This window comes from Crinia signifera, chromosome 4, assembly GCF_055691185.1.
Source record: "Crinia signifera chromosome 4, ASM5569118v1, whole genome shotgun sequence".
NCBI classification, from domain to species: Eukaryota; Metazoa; Chordata; class Amphibia; order Anura; family Myobatrachidae; genus Crinia; species Crinia signifera.
In genome coordinates this window covers 184,489,867-184,507,987 of record NC_139220.1, presented here as the reverse complement: position 1 = coordinate 184,507,987, position 18,121 = coordinate 184,489,867, and the positions used below count along the sequence as shown (strand labels likewise).

Sequence of the window (18,121 nt, the reverse complement as noted above, 5' to 3'; positions counted from 1 at the left end):
TGGCTTGTGGGGAATTACTATTTAAATCTGACCACTAGTTCTCCTTTTCTAAATGTATTTCTTAAGGCGTTCCATTCTTCTATCTGTCCTTCTGCCTTGTGCTTGTTTACTGAACTGTATGGGCTGGGTTATAATTGAAAGGGATCCAGTGCATTCTTAGTCTGAAAAGCTAACTATTTGGTGCCCGGTTTGTTCCCAACCACCGAAATCCCCAAGGTAATCTGCGGAGCCTATGGACCTGTTAATAACGGTAATTCTAACAAAACGGTTTTCTGTGGTATCCATTCCTGTGTCCTGCATCTGTAAGCATGTTGTGGGAAATTATTTGCCTATTATGTTTACTGCAGAATTGCTTTCCCCCAAATTGCAAAAAGATTAGTGTCAAACTTTTTATTTAATGCTCCAATTTCTTGTCATGCCAAAGTACATTTGTTTCCTCAGTTTGTGCTCATATCAGCCATTGAAATTGCCCATGAAATAGCTGTCACCTACTCCACGACTGAGATTTTTTTCCTGGACACATTTTTTTTTTTTCTTACTGTGGGATAATAGTCTTAAAGTGTCTTGGAATGACTAGACGTGTGAGAATTTCATACAGAAAAATACATACTGACAAGAGTTACAGCAAAAGTGTCTATTTTTCTGAAAATTTCTATGTAAGGGGTTGGCTAGTATTAAATCCCGACTGTCTGTATCCAGATGGTATTACACTGAGAAAACCGCTCCTTTATTGTATTAAGGATACTACCTTGGGCCGTCACTGGTTTTGCCTTATAACTAATTGGGGCTTCAAATGTGGAGGCCTACGCTGGTTCCTTCATTTCTAAAGCTATTCCATAACCTCCTTTGTCTCTGTCCTAAATGTTTATTTTCTGGGGAGGGACTTTTAGTTAATGCTGTGTCTACCTTGTGATGTTTTGGATGGCGTGTGGAACTGCATAAGAGATGGCACCAATGGTACCATCTTTATGTGCAGAAATTTACCGCTGGGGATTAACATAGAGAAACTTAAGGGCATATTCAATGCCGCTGGCTATTGGGTTTGTATGGTGAGGATGGCTTGTTTTTGGCAAGGGGGACGCCTTTGAATACTCTTGACGGCGAGCTACAGTATCCACACCATTTAATATACTCCATGTTTTTATTTACAAATATCTCTTCTGTCTCTCTCCATGCTTTCAAGTCATTGACAGAGCTTCACTTGAGCTGTAGTGCCTCTCTAGCCAATTGTGTCAAGCAATGGTTAATAAGACTGCTGACCATGGAGAAACATTTATAAAAATCCTACATACCATATTTGGGATCAGTGGGGGTAAATCCCTTGAATGTTAGATCTTTGTCCCTCCAGAATTCTTTCTACTGCATGCTTTAAGGGTGTGGCCTTCAGGCGCCTTGTCCTGTTTAATTAATAAGTGCTTTTTCAGTTTTTATAAAATACTGATCTTATCAGTCGTTCTCAGTACACTTGTCTGTACTAGGATGCATATGTCACAAGAACTTGTGTTTTTTATTCCCGGTTTTCATTCGTTTGCGCCATGGATTAAAATATAGGTGACATAATTTCGTGTAGAAGAACTAACTTTTGTGTATGTCTAATATGACCTAGCACTGCCTGTATTCAAAATACTGCAGTCTGTGCCCACATAATCCATAATATACATCACCAATCCATCATACTGCAGGCATATGACATATTGGTTGGTTGGGATATTACAAGAGAATTTTCTATACAGTGGAGCAAAAATGTATTTGCACAGCCACCGATTGACCCGCTTAAAAAGATGAGGTCTGCAATTTCCACCATAAGTACACTTCAACTGTGAGAGACAGAATGTGTGGGGAAAAACAGGAAATCACATTGTATAATTTATTGGTATAACAATTTATTTGTATATTCTTGCCGAAAATAAATATTTGGACAATCAAAAAGTTAAACTCAGTATTTTATAATATAACCTTCGTTGGCAATTAGAGGTCAAACGTTTCCTGTAGTTATTGACCAGGTTCGCACACACTGTTGCAGGTATTTTGGCCCACTCTTCCATGCAGTTTTTCTCTAGATTTGTCATGTTTTGGGGCTGTCGCCAGGCAACACAGACTTTCGACTCCCTTTACAGTTTTCGATTGGGTTGAGATCTGGCGACTGGCTAGGCCACTCCAGGACCTTGAAATGCTTCTTACAGAGCCATTACTTAGTTACCCGGGTGGTGTGTTTGGGGTCATTGTCATGCTGGAAGACCCAGCCACATTCCATCTTCAATGCTCTTACTGAAGGAAGGAGATTTTCAGCCAAAATCGCACGATGCATGGTCCCATTCATCCTCTCCTTAATACGGATCAGTTGTCCTGTCCCCTTTGCAAAAAAAAAAAAAAACAGCCCCAAAGCATGATTCCACCCCCATGCTTCACAGTGGGTATGGTGTTTTTGGGATGATTCTTCTACCTCCAAACATGGCAAGTGGAGTTTATACCAAAAAGTTCTATTTTGCTCTCATCTGACCACATGACATTCTCCCAATCCTCCTCTGGATCATCCAGATGGTCTCTGGCAAACTTTAGATGAGACTGGACAAGTGCTGGCTTAAGGGCGCTGCAGTTTTTGAATTCATGATGACGTAGTGTTACTAATGGTAACCTTTGTGACTGTGGTCCCAGCTCTCTTGAGGTTATTAACCAGGTCCCCCCCTGTGTAGTTCTGGGCTGAGCCTCACAGTTCTCCAGATTATTGATACCCCATGAAGTGAGATCTTGCATGGAGCCCCAGGTTGAGGGAGATGGTCAGTGATCTTGTATTCCCCCCCCCCCCCTTTTTTTTTTTTTTTTTATAAATATAATTGCGCCTAGCTGCTTGCATATTGTCCAGTAGCTCATCCCAGCCTTGTGCAGCTCTACTATTTTGTCCCTGGTGTTCTTAGACAACTCTCTGATCTTGGCCATGGTTTCAATCTGACTGAGGGTGTGGACCGGTGTATTTTATACAGATAACCAGTTCAAACTGGTGGCATTAATACAGGTAAAGTTTGGAGGATAGAAGAGCTTCTTAAAGTACTAACTGGTTTGTGAGAACCCAAAATCGTGCTGGTTGAGGTGCCCATACATGGTACAATTGCTGGGTGTGATGATATGTGCACTCCCGTCGCATATCTCATCGCACAGCTTAAAAAGTATGTGCTGCACATACTCTCACTGTATTGCAAAACCTATGCTATGCGATCTAGTTCAGATTGTATACAATAATTGTACCGTGTATGGGCGCCTCCACTGTAGGTGTTCAAAAATGTATTTTCCGCAAGAATATACAAATGGTTTTAAAATCATACAATGGGATTTTTGTGTTTTTTGTTTTGTCTGTTTTTTGTTTTTTTTTCTCCCACATTCTGTCTCACAGTTGAAATGTACCTTTGATGGAAATTGCAGACCTCCTCTATTTAAGTGGGTCAACTTGCACAATCGGTGACTGTCAAAATACTTTTATTGCCCCACTTTATGTATATCATTAGCCTGATGAAAATGCTGCATTAAAATACCAATGTAACGTTGTAAACTGCATAATTTTTTTTACAAAAGTCGGAGAGCGATATAGAGAGATTACTTTGATGTTTTGTATTTTCCCTATAATTGATTAGTAGTCAATTTTTTTTTTCTCTGTAGCTCCTGCAGCAGCTGAAGCGTTTGATTTGTGACCTGTGCAGATTGTATAATCTTCCACAGCATCCTGACGTCGAAATGCTTGATCAGCCTCTGCCTACAGGACAGGTATTCAATATTCTTTCCTACAGTTTTAACATCTTTTGCAGGCTAAAACAGATTTCCATGTTAAAGTACACCACTAGAATTAGAGTATCTAGTATTAAAAGCCCTTCGCATTACAATACTGTGAGAAGGTAATGCTTCCAGAATAAATGACCAGCAGCATAGGGGAGCAGCAGCTAACTGGTTTCTATGTAAACTTTTTTTTTTTTTTTTACTCAAACACTCATGACATACTCGTGGTGAGCCATTTATGCAGTAATTCAATTAGCCATGAGTCCTGTAATGTGTAGTCCTGTGTTATATAAGTACACACTTGATGAAAATTGCACTTCCAAACCTGTACTTTTCAATTAGAAACTGCAAGGCGTGGGCACTGTGGCAATGTTACACATTAATATTGTGTTACCTGAGTGATGTGCATGAAAGGGTGAAAGAATCATTTTTAGATGGGCTGAAATGAATGACCGGAATGTTTTTCCATATGATACCACTAAATGAACAATTATTTTTTGGAAGGAGTGTACGGTACACTTTAATATATTATATGTGTGTGTGTGTGTGTGTATATATTTAATTTTTTTTTTTTACACATTAAATTAAGCTTTTGTTTTTTTTCCTATTGTCAAGCTATTGACTATATAAAAAAGGCCATAAATAGTTTGAATTAGTTTTAGACCATGTACGCCCATGCAAATGCTCCGAGACACCCCACTGTGCCACTGCACTGTTTGTGAACCAATGACCTTGACCAGTGGTACCCACTTTGTTTTTGAATCACGGCGCCCTAGAGCATCAAAAATGTATCAAGGCACCCCTAGGCCAAACATTTATTTTTGAATTTTCAGAAAGAAATATAAAATTAAGTAAATTGTGTTTATGTGATAATTTAGGGACCGTTATGTGGTGAGGGACAGGACTTGCTTCTATTTGTTCACATATATTAAGGACTGTTTTTTTGGTCCTGGACCACCAACTCAAGGCACCACTGCAAGTGTTCTGATGTACCCCAGTTAGGGAACCACTGACCTAGACTATAATTGTGTAGTCTGGGAATTTCTGAAATAGGCTTTTATAATGTAGCTATGTCTCTTCCTGTTTCTAGAAAAGTAGGTCATGCATTGGCCCCGTTAACATGCCTTTTGGGTAGGAAAGCTGGAATCAAGTCTACTACATCTTGGTATATTTCTGGTTGTTGCAATTCAAAAGGCATGATGAATGGTTGGTCTCCATATGTGTATGCACTATGTTGCACCAGATACTAGAGGCTAGGTGGCCAAAAGTGGACTTTGATTGTGCTCTTACTGTGAATACTTTTTAGTGGCAGTGCCCATTTCTTCAGTACTCTTGTAGAGCCTGTAGGGGGGAAGAAACGCCAATTGCTGTCATATATAAAGTAAGGGTTCCCAAAAACACGCTATAGCGCGTATTTTACTCAAAAATAAGGACTGGGGACTCACTAGAAAAAACTAGATGAGGAGGTGGAGCCATGCAGACTTGGTGCATTCTGCGGCCTGCCCCACCCCTCCCCACCGGCAGCTGAGGTCTGCACCAAAGAGCCGCTTTCAGTGGGTGATCCATGGCCAACAGTGACTGTCTATTTGCGGCCTCATCCAGTGGATAGTGAGGCCGCAAATAGAACGTCACTGTCTGCAATGGCGGCCAGCATAAGGACACTAGATGGGGAAAAAGGAGAACCAGCGGTGGTCCCTGCAGAAGACAGTGGGACAGCTGCAGGGACAGTCACATTGATCATTTGCATGATGCCGCTACGAGACCCACCCGTAGTCCCTCAGTGACGCTGCCCCTCCGGATTTAGGGTAATCAGCAAGCTCTGTTCTCCCCTCTTGCTTAGCTCCTTCCCTTCCCTACACGTCCAGGCCCCTGGCTTGAGAGAGGAAGGAAGAGCGGTGCAGACACAGGTATTTCTCTCCACAGCAGTCCCTTCTGACCTCATTGTCAGGTAGGGGGGGACCTACTGAGCTGCTGCAGCTCAATTTTGATTTTCAATTCTTAGACTGTTCAGGCAGCCCATATCCACCCCTGGCCTGCCTGTCCTTATGTGTCCACATTGCAGCATCACACACACACACTACCACATGGTATGAGGTAATAGTCTGTTATACACCAGATCTATGTGTGCAATGCTGCAGTGTGGACACATAAACAGACACACTAGGGGTGAATATGGACTGTCTAAGAATTTAAGATTAAATTAAATTGACCTGCAAATATAAGGTTACATACGATATCCCAGCGATCAGAATGACCAACCCCAGCATCCTGAATCTCAACAGGGGCTCCATACATACCCTAACTCTCTCCCCCCTACCACTCCCTGCAGCAGTCATCCCCAAACACTCCCATCTGCTACTACTAGCTGTGGCCGAAGCCTAATGGTGCCCATACACTAGGGCGATATTGCATACAATCATTTGATTTTTGACTGCATCGGTGCGATAAATCGCATGCACATCAAATGAGTTATCAATAGATATTATGTGCTGCATGTAATATTTATCAATTACATGAGCGAATGCATGTGGTTTTTTTGGTGGGCGGCCTTGTTGCACCCAATCGCATAAGTGTATGGCCACAATAAGTGCTACACTAGTTTTAGGTGCACTTACAGAATTATTTGGAAACTCCCTTCTATATACATCAAATTATCTTTATAGTGTATTCCTTCTTCAGTCATCTTTATGGAAGCACTGATCTCTCATCCATTTTGGATGACCTTATACAGTGTTTCTCAACCTCGATCCTCAAGTACCCCCAACAGTACATGTTTTCTAGGTCACCTGGCAGGTATGCAGGTGCACTCATTCACTGACACATTTTAAAAGATCACAGGTGGAGCTAATTTCACCTGTGATTCTGTGTGGAGACCTGAAAAATGTGCACGGTTGTGGGTCCTTGAGGACCGACGTTGAGAACCACTGACCTAATGTGTACTTTTAAAGCATTTTGTGAAGTTACTTGGACACTGGGAAAGAGGAGCTAAATTTCATACTGCCTGACTTTAGAGGGGAAGAATTCCTTCTCTCTCCCCCCCCCCCCCCCCCCCCCCCCCCAAGTTTATTTTCTTATGATTGTGGGGTTTAAAAATAAGATAAAAGAAATAAAAAAACTGCAATGTATGTGTTACATTTACACTCCCCTTCCCAGTACCATATGTCCCTATATTTGTCTACCAGTGTATTATGGAGTAGCACACCGAATGTACTGATCATAACATTAACTAGTGAGTCATCTAGTGGATATACTGCATATTGCAATAATAATGGAAAACAATTGAAAGCCTGATTTGCTTTTTTTTAATGAATAAAGTTTATAATTTCAAGCAATGCAGCTCTAGCAATTTTGGAATCTTTTTGCAGAATGGCACAACAGAAGAAGTTACCTCGGAGGAGGAAGAGGAGGAAGACATGGGCGAAGTAAGAACAAATACAATGTTATTAGCCAAAGTATTAATGTTCTTGGTCAAACATAAAGCCACATGAATTCTCTGAAAGAGCATCTTGCCTGGGCTACAGCTTCCCTGTAGCACAATGGCTGAAAGTGGCAATCTTACCACAGCTTTTGCCATTTAGTGTTCTTAGAAATAAGAATAATTCTGAAGTACTGGGCCTTTTGAGGCACATTAAAACGATATGACAATGCACCATCATTGTTCATTAGCTGTAAAGTTTTGAGAGCCTTACAGGTTTTCTGGTCAATGGAGTTGTTAAAGTGTTCGAGTTGAGCACTCCCCATGAGGAGTGAATCCTGATCACCTGCTAAGCATCCAGACAGCTAGGAAGATAGTTTGGATAATTGGCTTTTCAACAACCGTTTAATATCTATTGGCATTAAAGGAAAACTGCTGTAGTTAATTTAGACCCGTAATTAGGGAGAAATGATACTAGAGCAGTATCTCTACTATAAATTGGATACTAGTGGGTGCAATGTCAAGTAATCAGCTCTAAATCAGTTTAACATTTTATATAATTAAGGATATTGAAGATCTGGACCATTATGACATGAAGGAAGAGGAGCCAGTTGATGGCAAGAAATCAGAAGATGAAGGCATTGAAAAAGAAAACCTTGCCATCTTGGAGAAGATCCGAAAGAATCAAAGGCAGGACCATCTTAATGTAAGTGGCAGCACTGTATACTGTAGATCTATACACTGTGTCATCACCAGCCTTTCAGTGTAAAACCTGCTTGTTAAAGAACATTATGAGCAATGGAATACAAGAGCTACAGGTTATAATTGTTAGACCAAATTCATAACTGAAAATGTGAGCATTACAAGATTGCACCATAAATTGTTTGGTGTTTATAAAGAGCTTGTACACTGTCTGAACTCTACCTCCTGTTGGCCAGGGCTAGTCCAAGCTGTAGACAATGTGGGAGGAGGTAGGCCAACATGTAGCATCTTGGCCATCCAAAATTAGCTACCTAAATAATTTTCTGTGGCATAATGGTAATTGCCTTTCTATTGGGCTGTTTTATGTATTTCAACATGGCATGTCTAAATTGCAATACTCTGGTGGAGGGAATGCGTTGGCAGTAAAGTGCATAATTATTATTTTTCTTATGTTAGGGTGCAGTGTCCGGATCTGTACAAGCTTCTGATCGTCTAATGAAAGAGCTCAGGGATATATACAGGTCACAGAGTTATAAAACGGGTATGTCAGTCCATGTTTTTCATGTTTTGTCCCTCCCTCCACCCCAAACACCTATTGGTCACTCTGGAGATTGATGTTTGCCTTGTTGTCTTCATTACATAAAATTTAAGATCTCTGCATGGTACAGATTATGAACACTACTCCCAAATTATCTTACAAAACCTTTTTCTTTTCTTTTTTTTCTTTTATATGCCATTGGCAGTGCGGTCTATTTTATTTATTTATTTACAGCTTCTTATATAGCGCAGCAGATTCCGTTGCGCTTTACAAAAGTAGACAGTGATAAAACAAACTGGGTAACACAGACTTGGAGGTAGGAGGGCCCTGCTGCAAGCTTACAATGCAGATACGCTTTCTTTAAACCACCACAAATTCAGTGCAATGTGTCTGATTACCCTTCATAGTGTGCACATTTGCGGTCTTCCTGGACCATAGATCCTGCCCTTGGTCCTAAATTCAGCTGGGTTTTAAATGTATCCAGATGTTGGGAAAACCTACATTTCTACAGACTACACAATGCATTGCTTTAGTAGATAGTCTCCTACAGAACAATTTTGTTGGTGATCATTCATTTTCAGGACACTGTTGAATAACTTTTGTTCTGTTTTCTTGCAGGAATTTATTCAGTGGAGCTTGTAAATGACAGTCTGTATGAGTGGCACGTTAAGCTGCTAAAGTAAGATCATTTAACTGGTTGTTGCTAAATGCACTTTTTGGGGAGTCTAGTTTGATTTTGGGGTAACCAATAAGCTCGTTGGATGTTTCCTTTATGATGTCCTAAAGGTCTGATATGATTTGAACTCTAGCACTGATACTATTTGTTAATGGTTAGTCATACAGAAAGTAGTATCCTGGCTCTGTTTACCATGTCACTGTTTATACACCCATTTTACTCAGTTACGTGATAGTTCATTATATTTGGATAGCTAAATAACTACCGTATTTGCCGGCGTATAAGACGACCCCCCAACATTTCCACTCAAAATATAGAGTTTGTTATATAAGTGCACCCAGCGTATAAGACGACCCTCCCACTTGGAGGCATGTTTTTCAGGGGAAAAAAGTAGTCTTATACGCCAGCAAATACAGTATTTAAAAACAGGTTTCATTTTATACAAAGTAAATGTTTAATGAAATGAAGATTATCACACAAAGTACAGTACTGATGTGTCCAAATAAATCTTGTTATGTATGGTATGACTTGTATAGCATAGAGGATCGTTGTATGTGGACCCATTTGTACTTTAATTGTTTTTATTAATTTAGCATTATTCTATCTAATAAAGTTCTACTAAGTGTACCCTATTAAACTTTTATAGGGCACCACAAAGGGGACACAGGCTTTATGGAGTTCAAATAAAGATAATGTGCAGAATATTATAAAAGCAAGTTAGATAAAAAAACAATTATGCATCTACAAATTGTGCTGTACTTGTGTAGTTTCAAGGCTGCAGCCTAAGCTGCGTTGTCTGCGTAGCCCAACGGCTGCCTAGCGTAGTAAGCGTAGTGTCTCCGCGGCAGCCCTGCGTAGTCACCGTACTGTCCCCGGGAGCTGCAGCTCTATCCCTGGAAAGTCTACAGAGCACCTCTCACAGCGCCGGCACCCGCATGATCCCCTCTCTGCTGGCAGATGCAGACGGAGAGGGGATCATGTCGGCGGAGAGGCGCGCCATCTGTCTGAGACGTTTAAGCGTCTCAGCAAGTATTGCGGCAGGGTACGGAACCCTGCCGACAGGGTTAGGGGTTCGGTAGAGCGTGAGTCTCCTGCACAAAGGGGGGGTACGGCCGCAAGTGCTTCTCATGCACAATAAAGGAGGCATTTGCCAGTGCTCCATGTTACATACTGGCAAATGCCTCCATTTCAAACCCCCACTATCCACACCAGCCTGAAGCGTGGCGAGCGGATGACCTGTTCATACCCCCACTATCCACATCAGCGTGGACTCTATTTTATAAAGTGTGGCGAGCCACTGAGCCCGAAGAGTGCCGAGCGCACGCGGATTACTTCACATGTATTCCGCGTCCCGTCACGGGGCTCGCTGTGCTTGCCACACTTTATAAAATCAACTCAACGCCGACGTGGATAGTGGGGGTATGAACAGGTTGTGAGGACACGTAACGCGTCCCCACGCTGCGCTCGCCACGCTTCGGGTTGGCATGGATAGTGGGGGGTTTTCAGGAACAGTCACCCCTCTCATGTCAGGCAGGTTCAAATGATCAATGGTTCCCACACAATGTAATAAGCGCTCACTGACTACGCTAACTACGTAAGCACCGGCTGGCCGCGAACGAGCAGGAACATGGCGCTGATACTAACAGGGACGCCTGACTGACTACTTGTGTAGTTTAACGGCGGCAGCTTAAGCTACGCTGTTAGCGTAGCTTAATGACTACGCTGCCCACTGGAACACTATGCTGATTCTGACAGGGACGCTACGCTAACTACGTAACTGCCACCGTGAAACTACACAGGTACCTATTGTGCATATTAAGTCTGCATGGGGTGAAACCTGTACCCCAGTTGATGTTTGCAGCACGTACATTCAGAGCAGCTTGAAGCATGGGGGGCAGTGGCAAAAGTGAGGAACCATAGAGAACCTGACTTAATGTCTGTATGCTGGGGCATAAAAGGGTTGGTTAAGATGTGATCTGATAGGGTGACAGTGGAGGCCAGAGATGTATGGGAGAGGATTGGGTAACCGCTTTATAGTGAGATTGAGGCACTTAATTCAGATGGACTCTGTTGGAGGCTACACTAGCTTACCTACAGAGAGGGGCAGTAGATGCAGAGTGGTTAGAGTGAAAAGAGTAGGGCAGCAGCATTAAGAATGGGTTGGAGTGGAGAGAACAGGAAGTTGTAATCAAGTCAAGGAATGACCAGAGAGTAAATGAAGGTAGCCGTTGCCTCCAGAGTAAGCAAGGGAATAAAAATGTAAATATATGGAGGTGACTAGAATGGGAAGGGCTTGACTGGGAGGTTAGAGTGCAGAGTTGAGGGCTAGATAGATATTAATGGTCAAAGGGTGACAGGAAGAGAGGACAAGGGCAGGCTAGTAGTGCCATGAGTCCAGTCATGTACAAGTTAAGTGTCTGACATAGGATGAGGAATGTTACTGCAGTGTCATGGAATTTGGAAAATTTTAATATAATCTTTCTTTTAGGGTTGATCCAGACAGCCCATTACATAGTGACCTTCTGGTCTTAAAAGAAAAGGAGGGCATAGACTGCATTTTACTGAATTTTTCCTTTAAGGTAAAGCATGTGTAGATGTCAGGTGGGTGTATTGTTCTTGAAAAAAAATTTCCCTGCATCACCCCTCCAATAAGAATATCTGAAATAAACTTGTTGAAATTGACACATCACAAACATAACCTGCATTGTTTTTCAATTGAAACTGTTTTGTAAATGTGCTGCCTTTTTTTCTAACCGAGAGCAATTAGAGAGCAAAAGCATTAGAGATTGGATTTTTGGAGACTGCGGCAAATGTATCGCCTTTTTAAAAAATATATATATTTCAGTGGCTTTATAGTGCTAATATAATCATAACTAATCTAAATAACTACTTTATCCTGATGTTAATCTCTACTGGGGGGACTTCTGCACGGTTAGGCTAAAATCTAGACCTCTAATTCCCCTGAATGCCTTTCAGTCAACCTCCCAGTGTTACGTGTAATCACCTGCCTGAATGAGACAAACACTGTAATTTTTTGTTAAACTACAGTATATCCTGGTTCGGTCAAGCGTAGGAAGTATACAAGAGGTCACCACTGGACTATAAAAGGCTTTAGTGATCCCTGCAGATTGTTTTTACGACGCATCTCAGATCATTTATATAGGGCTTTTTATAAGGCACTTAACATACAGAATAGTAAAAGTATATTACCGTTTAGAAAGTTTAGTTTTGTGTGAAATACAGACACTGGAGAAAATACAGAGGGTGTGGCTTCTGAGTTATCAATTGCAAGGATGATTTATCCTACAAATGAAGGATCCAGGTGAGGCAGCCATTTTAGGCACACTGCAAGGTAATACATTGGGCAAGATAGGCAAAACTTGGAACGGAGGATGCATAATGAGAAAAATTCTAGACAAGGTCCTTACAAGAACCATGAGTTTTTCAGAGAATCGGATGAGACAGCCATGATGGGTGCTCTGCATTTGTTAGTGTGCAAATAAGTACTACATGGAGAAAAGATCTACAGTACATATATACAATAATTTGTGTTCCAACAAGATATACTGTGTAAATTATTCAGTATCTTGTGTATCCTGGCTTGAAAGCACCATTTCAAGCAGCCATCTGGGGCACATTTCATAGGTTATTGTGGGAAAGATGTGCAAGTCACCAAAAAATTTAACAGTGAGGAATTACAAATGGTTGCATTGTACTTGAGACATTTTTATCTTTGAGGATGTCTGCTTTAAGACACTACTTCCTTTTGCCTCCCTACCACCTAGACCAATTATCCACTCTTAACCCCTTCCCGACATTTGACGTATATATACGTCATGGCCGGGATGTACTTCCCGACACATGACGTATATATACGTCATGACTTTAAAGTGCCACCGCGTCCAGAGACGCGGTGACAGAGGGATGATGTCTGCTGTCCCTGACAGCAGACATCCTCCCTCATTGCCCAGGGGGGGCAGCTATGCCCCCCATCATGGGCGATCGCTGTGATTGGCTGTTTAAACATGAACAGCCAAAACCAGCGTTAAACTGCGTGTAGTGTAAAAATTAGACGCTGCTGCCCCCTAGTGTCCAAAAAAAATTAAAGGAGGTTAAAATAATGATTTTTTAATAAAGTATAGATATGGTCTTTGTTAGTTATTAACTATTTTGAGTGGTATGATTATTTGTCTCACAAGCAGAAAATGTAACATTTTGCAAATAGCAAAATGTTCCATTTTTTTACGACATTTTGGTATTTTTCACAAAAAAAAAAAAATTGTATCGACCAAAATTTACCACTAATTTAAAGTACAATGTGTCACGGGAAAACAATCTCAAAATCACTGGGATAAGTAAAAGCAAAAAAAAGTTATCCCCACTTAAGTGATACATGTCAGATTTGAAAAAAAGGCCTCTGTCAGGAAGGCAAAAACATGCTGCGGCGGGAAGGGGTTAAACCTGTGGAAATGGCCATTCCCTCCCAATATATTTTACAATGGGCTCTTTACTATGTACCATCATAATGTAATCCATCTTTAATGGCGATTCAAAATTAAATGGCCAACTGATCTGTTTTTGTAATCCATATAATGTATTTTTTCCCTCTCCACTGTAGGATAACTTTCCATTTGACCCTCCGTTTGTGAGAGTGGTATCTCCTGTACTTTCTGGAGGGTGAGTATTCATGTTGCCAGGTATTGGATCAACTGACTTACAAGATGTTTAGATTATACATGGTTACATGTTACCTTTTTACTTAATTGTTGTGTAACATATGTAGAGACTGTAAGATGCTGTTAGAGTGCAAAAAAAATTGAACAGAGCAATACAATCTATATTATAGCCAATTGTGTAGTTTCAGAAGCTTTACAGTACATGGCAGAAGCCTAGCCAAAAGTGACAATTAAAATAAACTAAAATCCTCTGCTCCAGTGATGGCTAACCTTGACACTCCAGCTGTTAAACTACACATCCCAGCATGCCCTGCATCAGTTTTACCATGGCCAAATGGTAAAACTGTAGCAGGACATGCTGGGATGTGTAGTTCAAAAACAGCTGCAGTGTCAAGGTTAGCCATCACTGCTCTAATCAGTCATGCTTCCTGATTTGGATTGGATCTGTGGTGAATGACTACAAGCTGCTGTTACCAGACACTTGGTGATGTCATGCATATAAAATGTGTAGAATTATGGAAAAATTTTGTAATTCTAGAACTACATTGGCAAATAATTTTTCTTCAGCCATGGTAGGTTAATCTGGGCCTGCAAATGTATATACCCTATATCCATGATATGTAATTGGGCATCCTCTAGTTTACATGAAAAGAAAATTACCATCCTCATAAACAATTTCCACTTCATATTATGGACTAGTATGGTATTCCGAGCGTTATAATGGCTAAACCTGGACAGGTTACCAATGTTCATTTTTACATTCCCTTTTCTAATTCTTTTCCAGGTATGTGCTTGGTGGGGGTGCGCTGTGCATGGAGCTGCTTACTAAACAGGTAGATAAGTGAAGACGAGTCCTTTTCTCTCATGAATATGAAGCCAAAAATGATCTTGTTGCATGTCGAAACTCAATGTCAAGTATTTTGAATCAATTACATTTTAATAGAAGAATAATAAATTGGCATAGTCAAGCTTTCAACAGGTTTCTGGCTTGCACCGGCAGATCTCCTCCTCTTTATTTTTTGATAAAATCTAGACATGGAGCACCGCCTTTACCATTTACTATGGAAAACAGGATAGAGTAATCTGTGGCAAAGGCTCTGCCAGTCCACTCTGGGCTAGGGCTATGTAGTGTTCATTCTAGCATCCTAAACCGTGAGGAGGGCATATCTTAATATTTTCTTTTTTTTTTTAGATCTGATGTATCGTTACAGCTATTAACCTAAAATTAACTATACCAGCTATATTTTGGGCGGTATTCAATGTGCGGTGTGAGCGGCGGCAAGGGGGGTTTGTACAGCGAGGATGGCTTTTGTTAGCTAGGAAAAGCTGTCCAGTTCCCTCGCCGGCTGCTCGCTGTATTCTATGTTTCGAGGAAATCCTAGCCGTCACAGGGCAGCGAGGATTCCCATTTAGCAGCGAGCCTCGCCATTTTGATGCCCGCACTTGCCGTTTCCACCTAGTCTCAGGGAGCAGGCGAGGTGGAAACTGAGTGGGGGGGATTCAAGAATTTGAATACTCGGACGGCGAGCTTATTGGCACTTCTATCCGTATAGCTCGCCGTCAGCAGCTCACCCCCTGCATTTAATATACCCCATTATCTGTGAGCTTTTTATTTTCTGAGTACGTAAATATAATTTGTGAAAGTTTTGTGTCTTGAACTCTTTAAAGTGCATATATTAATGATTTGATGTCTTAGGGCTGGAGCAGTGCCTATTCAATAGAGTCTGTTATCATGCAAATCAACGCGACCCTGGTTAAAGGAAAAGCACGTGTGCAATTTGGAGCCAACAAGGTATGACTTAATTGTAGTAAACGGTGTGTTACAAATTAATAATATACAATCCTAATTGTTTTTTTGTTTTCCTCCAGAATCAGTATAATCTTGCTCGAGCACAGCAATCCTACAAATCACTAGTACAGATCCATGAGAAAAACGGTACTGCTTGGTATAATAGCTCTGACTGTCTTTCATGTTGATAAAATATGGTAACTTTCTTAGTGCAGATGTGGTGTGACAAATCATAACCTCTGTAATGACTTCTGTCTCTTCTCTGTAGGCTGGTACACTCCCCCAAAAGAAGATGGGTAACTTGAACTCACCTTGGACCAAGATTAAACAAACTTATTTTCTATTTCTTTCCAAAACAGATCCAATGATGCCCTTTTGGTCCTCTGTACAGCATATGTTAGTTATTAGATAAAGAACTGTCAGACCTGTATATTAGACCACGTCTGCTTCTCTGGATTCGAGAGCAGCTGCCTTTACTGAAGAGGCCACTCCAAATATTTTAACGTCCTATTTAAAACAGAAGATATAGCTTAGTTACATCCATTCCACTTTTATTAGACTATTGTAAATTGCTTTCACTATTTTTTGTTTTGTTTTTTTCTTTGCAGACTGTTCTGCAAAATAAACTGCTTTTGTATAGTTTCCCTAAAGCCAAACCGATGTTTGTTACGATTAAGAATGCAGTTTTAATATCTGGTTAAACAGCTGACTAGCTCTCAATCTGAAATCCATTGTTGGAGCATTGCCAAATTTGTTGTGGGAGGGTTTGTGGTTTACAAAAGCCATTATAGGTTTATAATATGGTAGGATCATTGAGGTTAAGGTTTTGAAATTCTTTAGGTTTCTATTTGACCTCTACGGTGTGGTGGTAAATTGCAGTTATTAGCCATGATTTTGCAAACAAAAAAAATGAAGAACAAATGTTTAGCATTTTACAACTGCTTTTTTGTTTTTCCGATTTGAGAATGAATGCTTTCAGGCCAATTTCTAAATGGGTACATGTAAAATATGGATGTATTTCCATTTATCGCAGGAATACAATGGTATTTGATGTTATATAGATATGCTGGTCATCTCCATCCTCTTTCAGTTTTCTGGAGATCGGTGATCCAATCGAAGCCTCTCTAGCACGGTCATTATTTCAATATAGTCCTTTTTGTTGGACTAACTTTTCAGGCAGAACAGAAATAGAAAGATAGAACTTTTCTTTCAGTTCCACCCTCCCTCTGTTCCCTTTTGCTATTAGTGCTGGATCTGATTCTAACCCACGGGAGAGCATCACTATGAAGCTTGAAGTAATTGAGTACTAAGCTTGTTTTCCTAGTGTTGCATTTTTTTTTTATTAACGGGTTGTTGCAATTGTTCTATGAACTAATGAAAATTGGCACATAAGAATTGAAATGGGCAACTGTGTGTACATTTACGAATAAAGATGTCATTCTGAAGAGCAGTGTTCAGAATGACTTAAACCCCAAGCACAATGAGCTTTCTAGACATTGTGGACTTACATTAGCCCTGGCCTAGTTTCACTTTTTTTTTTTTTTCTTTGTTTTGTTTTTTTTCCCCTTTAAACCTTGCCAAATTTGTTTAGTCTGTAAGTAAACATTACTTATTGTTGTATAGTAAGACTTTAAAGGTGAGGATTGCTTGATTTGATGCCTTTTTTGTTTTAATAGAGGTGAATCTGTAGTTTAAGTGAGGAAACCTTTTCTCCTGGAGGTAGAACAAATTATTCCATAAAATAACCATACTCCCCCCCCCCCCAATTCCAGTCTCTAGTATTGCACATCATATCTTTTGTGGTACTTTTCAGGACTTGGCTAAACGAGATTCCACCCGTTATATAAATGCCCCATTATATATATTTTATGCGTGTGCATATAATTTAGAAGGCCTTGTTTAACATCTGCTTCAATGAATAAGAGGCAAAATCCCAAAAACTATTTGACTGATATTGACTTTTTATAGGGTGTAGAAGGTTTGCTGACTTGGCATGCTTTTTCGGTTTTGTTTTTAATTATTTTTTTTTCCATTGCAGACTTATTTGGCAATGTACAGTAATCTGTAAACTTGCATCAAGTTTATGATTAAACCATTTTAAGATATAACCTGTTGATTGAGTTCTCAATTATTTCCCTCCTGCCTGTGTACATTAGACAATCCCTCAGTATACATCAAATAAAATAATAGACTATGAAACAGCAGATATGTCTTTTTTACAGATATCTTTGTTTGAAATATGTGCACCTTTGTATAATAAAGTAAATCTTATTCAATACTTCTTAGGCACTTTCATGTTCATTCAAGAATTTGGTCTAAGAATTTCCGTTTCAGCTAACTGAATGTGTGTGTGTCAACTTTTGATCAAGCTACGGGCAAAATCAAATCCGTATGAAAATCATCACGGTTAACTCTTCAAACGTATTTATGTGGCTTTTATCTGCATTTGCAATACATACCTAATCTAGGTACAGTATGTTGCCTGTACAGAAATGGCCCTAAAATCTCTGCACACATATTGATGATGACCTGTAATATTTGTTTTTTCTTCTGTTGTATA

The 18,121-nt window shown here is 40.3% G+C and overlaps 1 protein-coding gene across 1 annotated transcript in view; it reads left to right on the top strand.

The window, feature by feature from the left end:
* UBE2Q2 (ubiquitin conjugating enzyme E2 Q2) overlaps nucleotides 1-17,839 on the top strand; it is a 29,608-nt gene extending 11,769 nt beyond the window's left edge. The window contains exons 3-13 of the mRNA XM_083183167.1: nucleotides 3,652-3,756; nucleotides 7,131-7,187; nucleotides 7,746-7,886; nucleotides 8,339-8,423; nucleotides 9,039-9,099; nucleotides 11,585-11,675; nucleotides 13,715-13,773; nucleotides 14,557-14,605; nucleotides 15,469-15,564; nucleotides 15,642-15,708; nucleotides 15,830-17,839. Coding sequence (XP_083039293.1) covers nucleotides 3,652-3,756; nucleotides 7,131-7,187; nucleotides 7,746-7,886; nucleotides 8,339-8,423; nucleotides 9,039-9,099; nucleotides 11,585-11,675; nucleotides 13,715-13,773; nucleotides 14,557-14,605; nucleotides 15,469-15,564; nucleotides 15,642-15,708; nucleotides 15,830-15,861 — 843 coding nt within the window. The 3' untranslated portion in view covers nucleotides 15,862-17,839. The remainder of the gene's footprint in view (nucleotides 1-3,651; nucleotides 3,757-7,130; nucleotides 7,188-7,745; nucleotides 7,887-8,338; nucleotides 8,424-9,038; nucleotides 9,100-11,584; nucleotides 11,676-13,714; nucleotides 13,774-14,556; nucleotides 14,606-15,468; nucleotides 15,565-15,641; nucleotides 15,709-15,829) is intronic.
* Nucleotides 17,840-18,121: the final 282 nt, after the last annotated feature.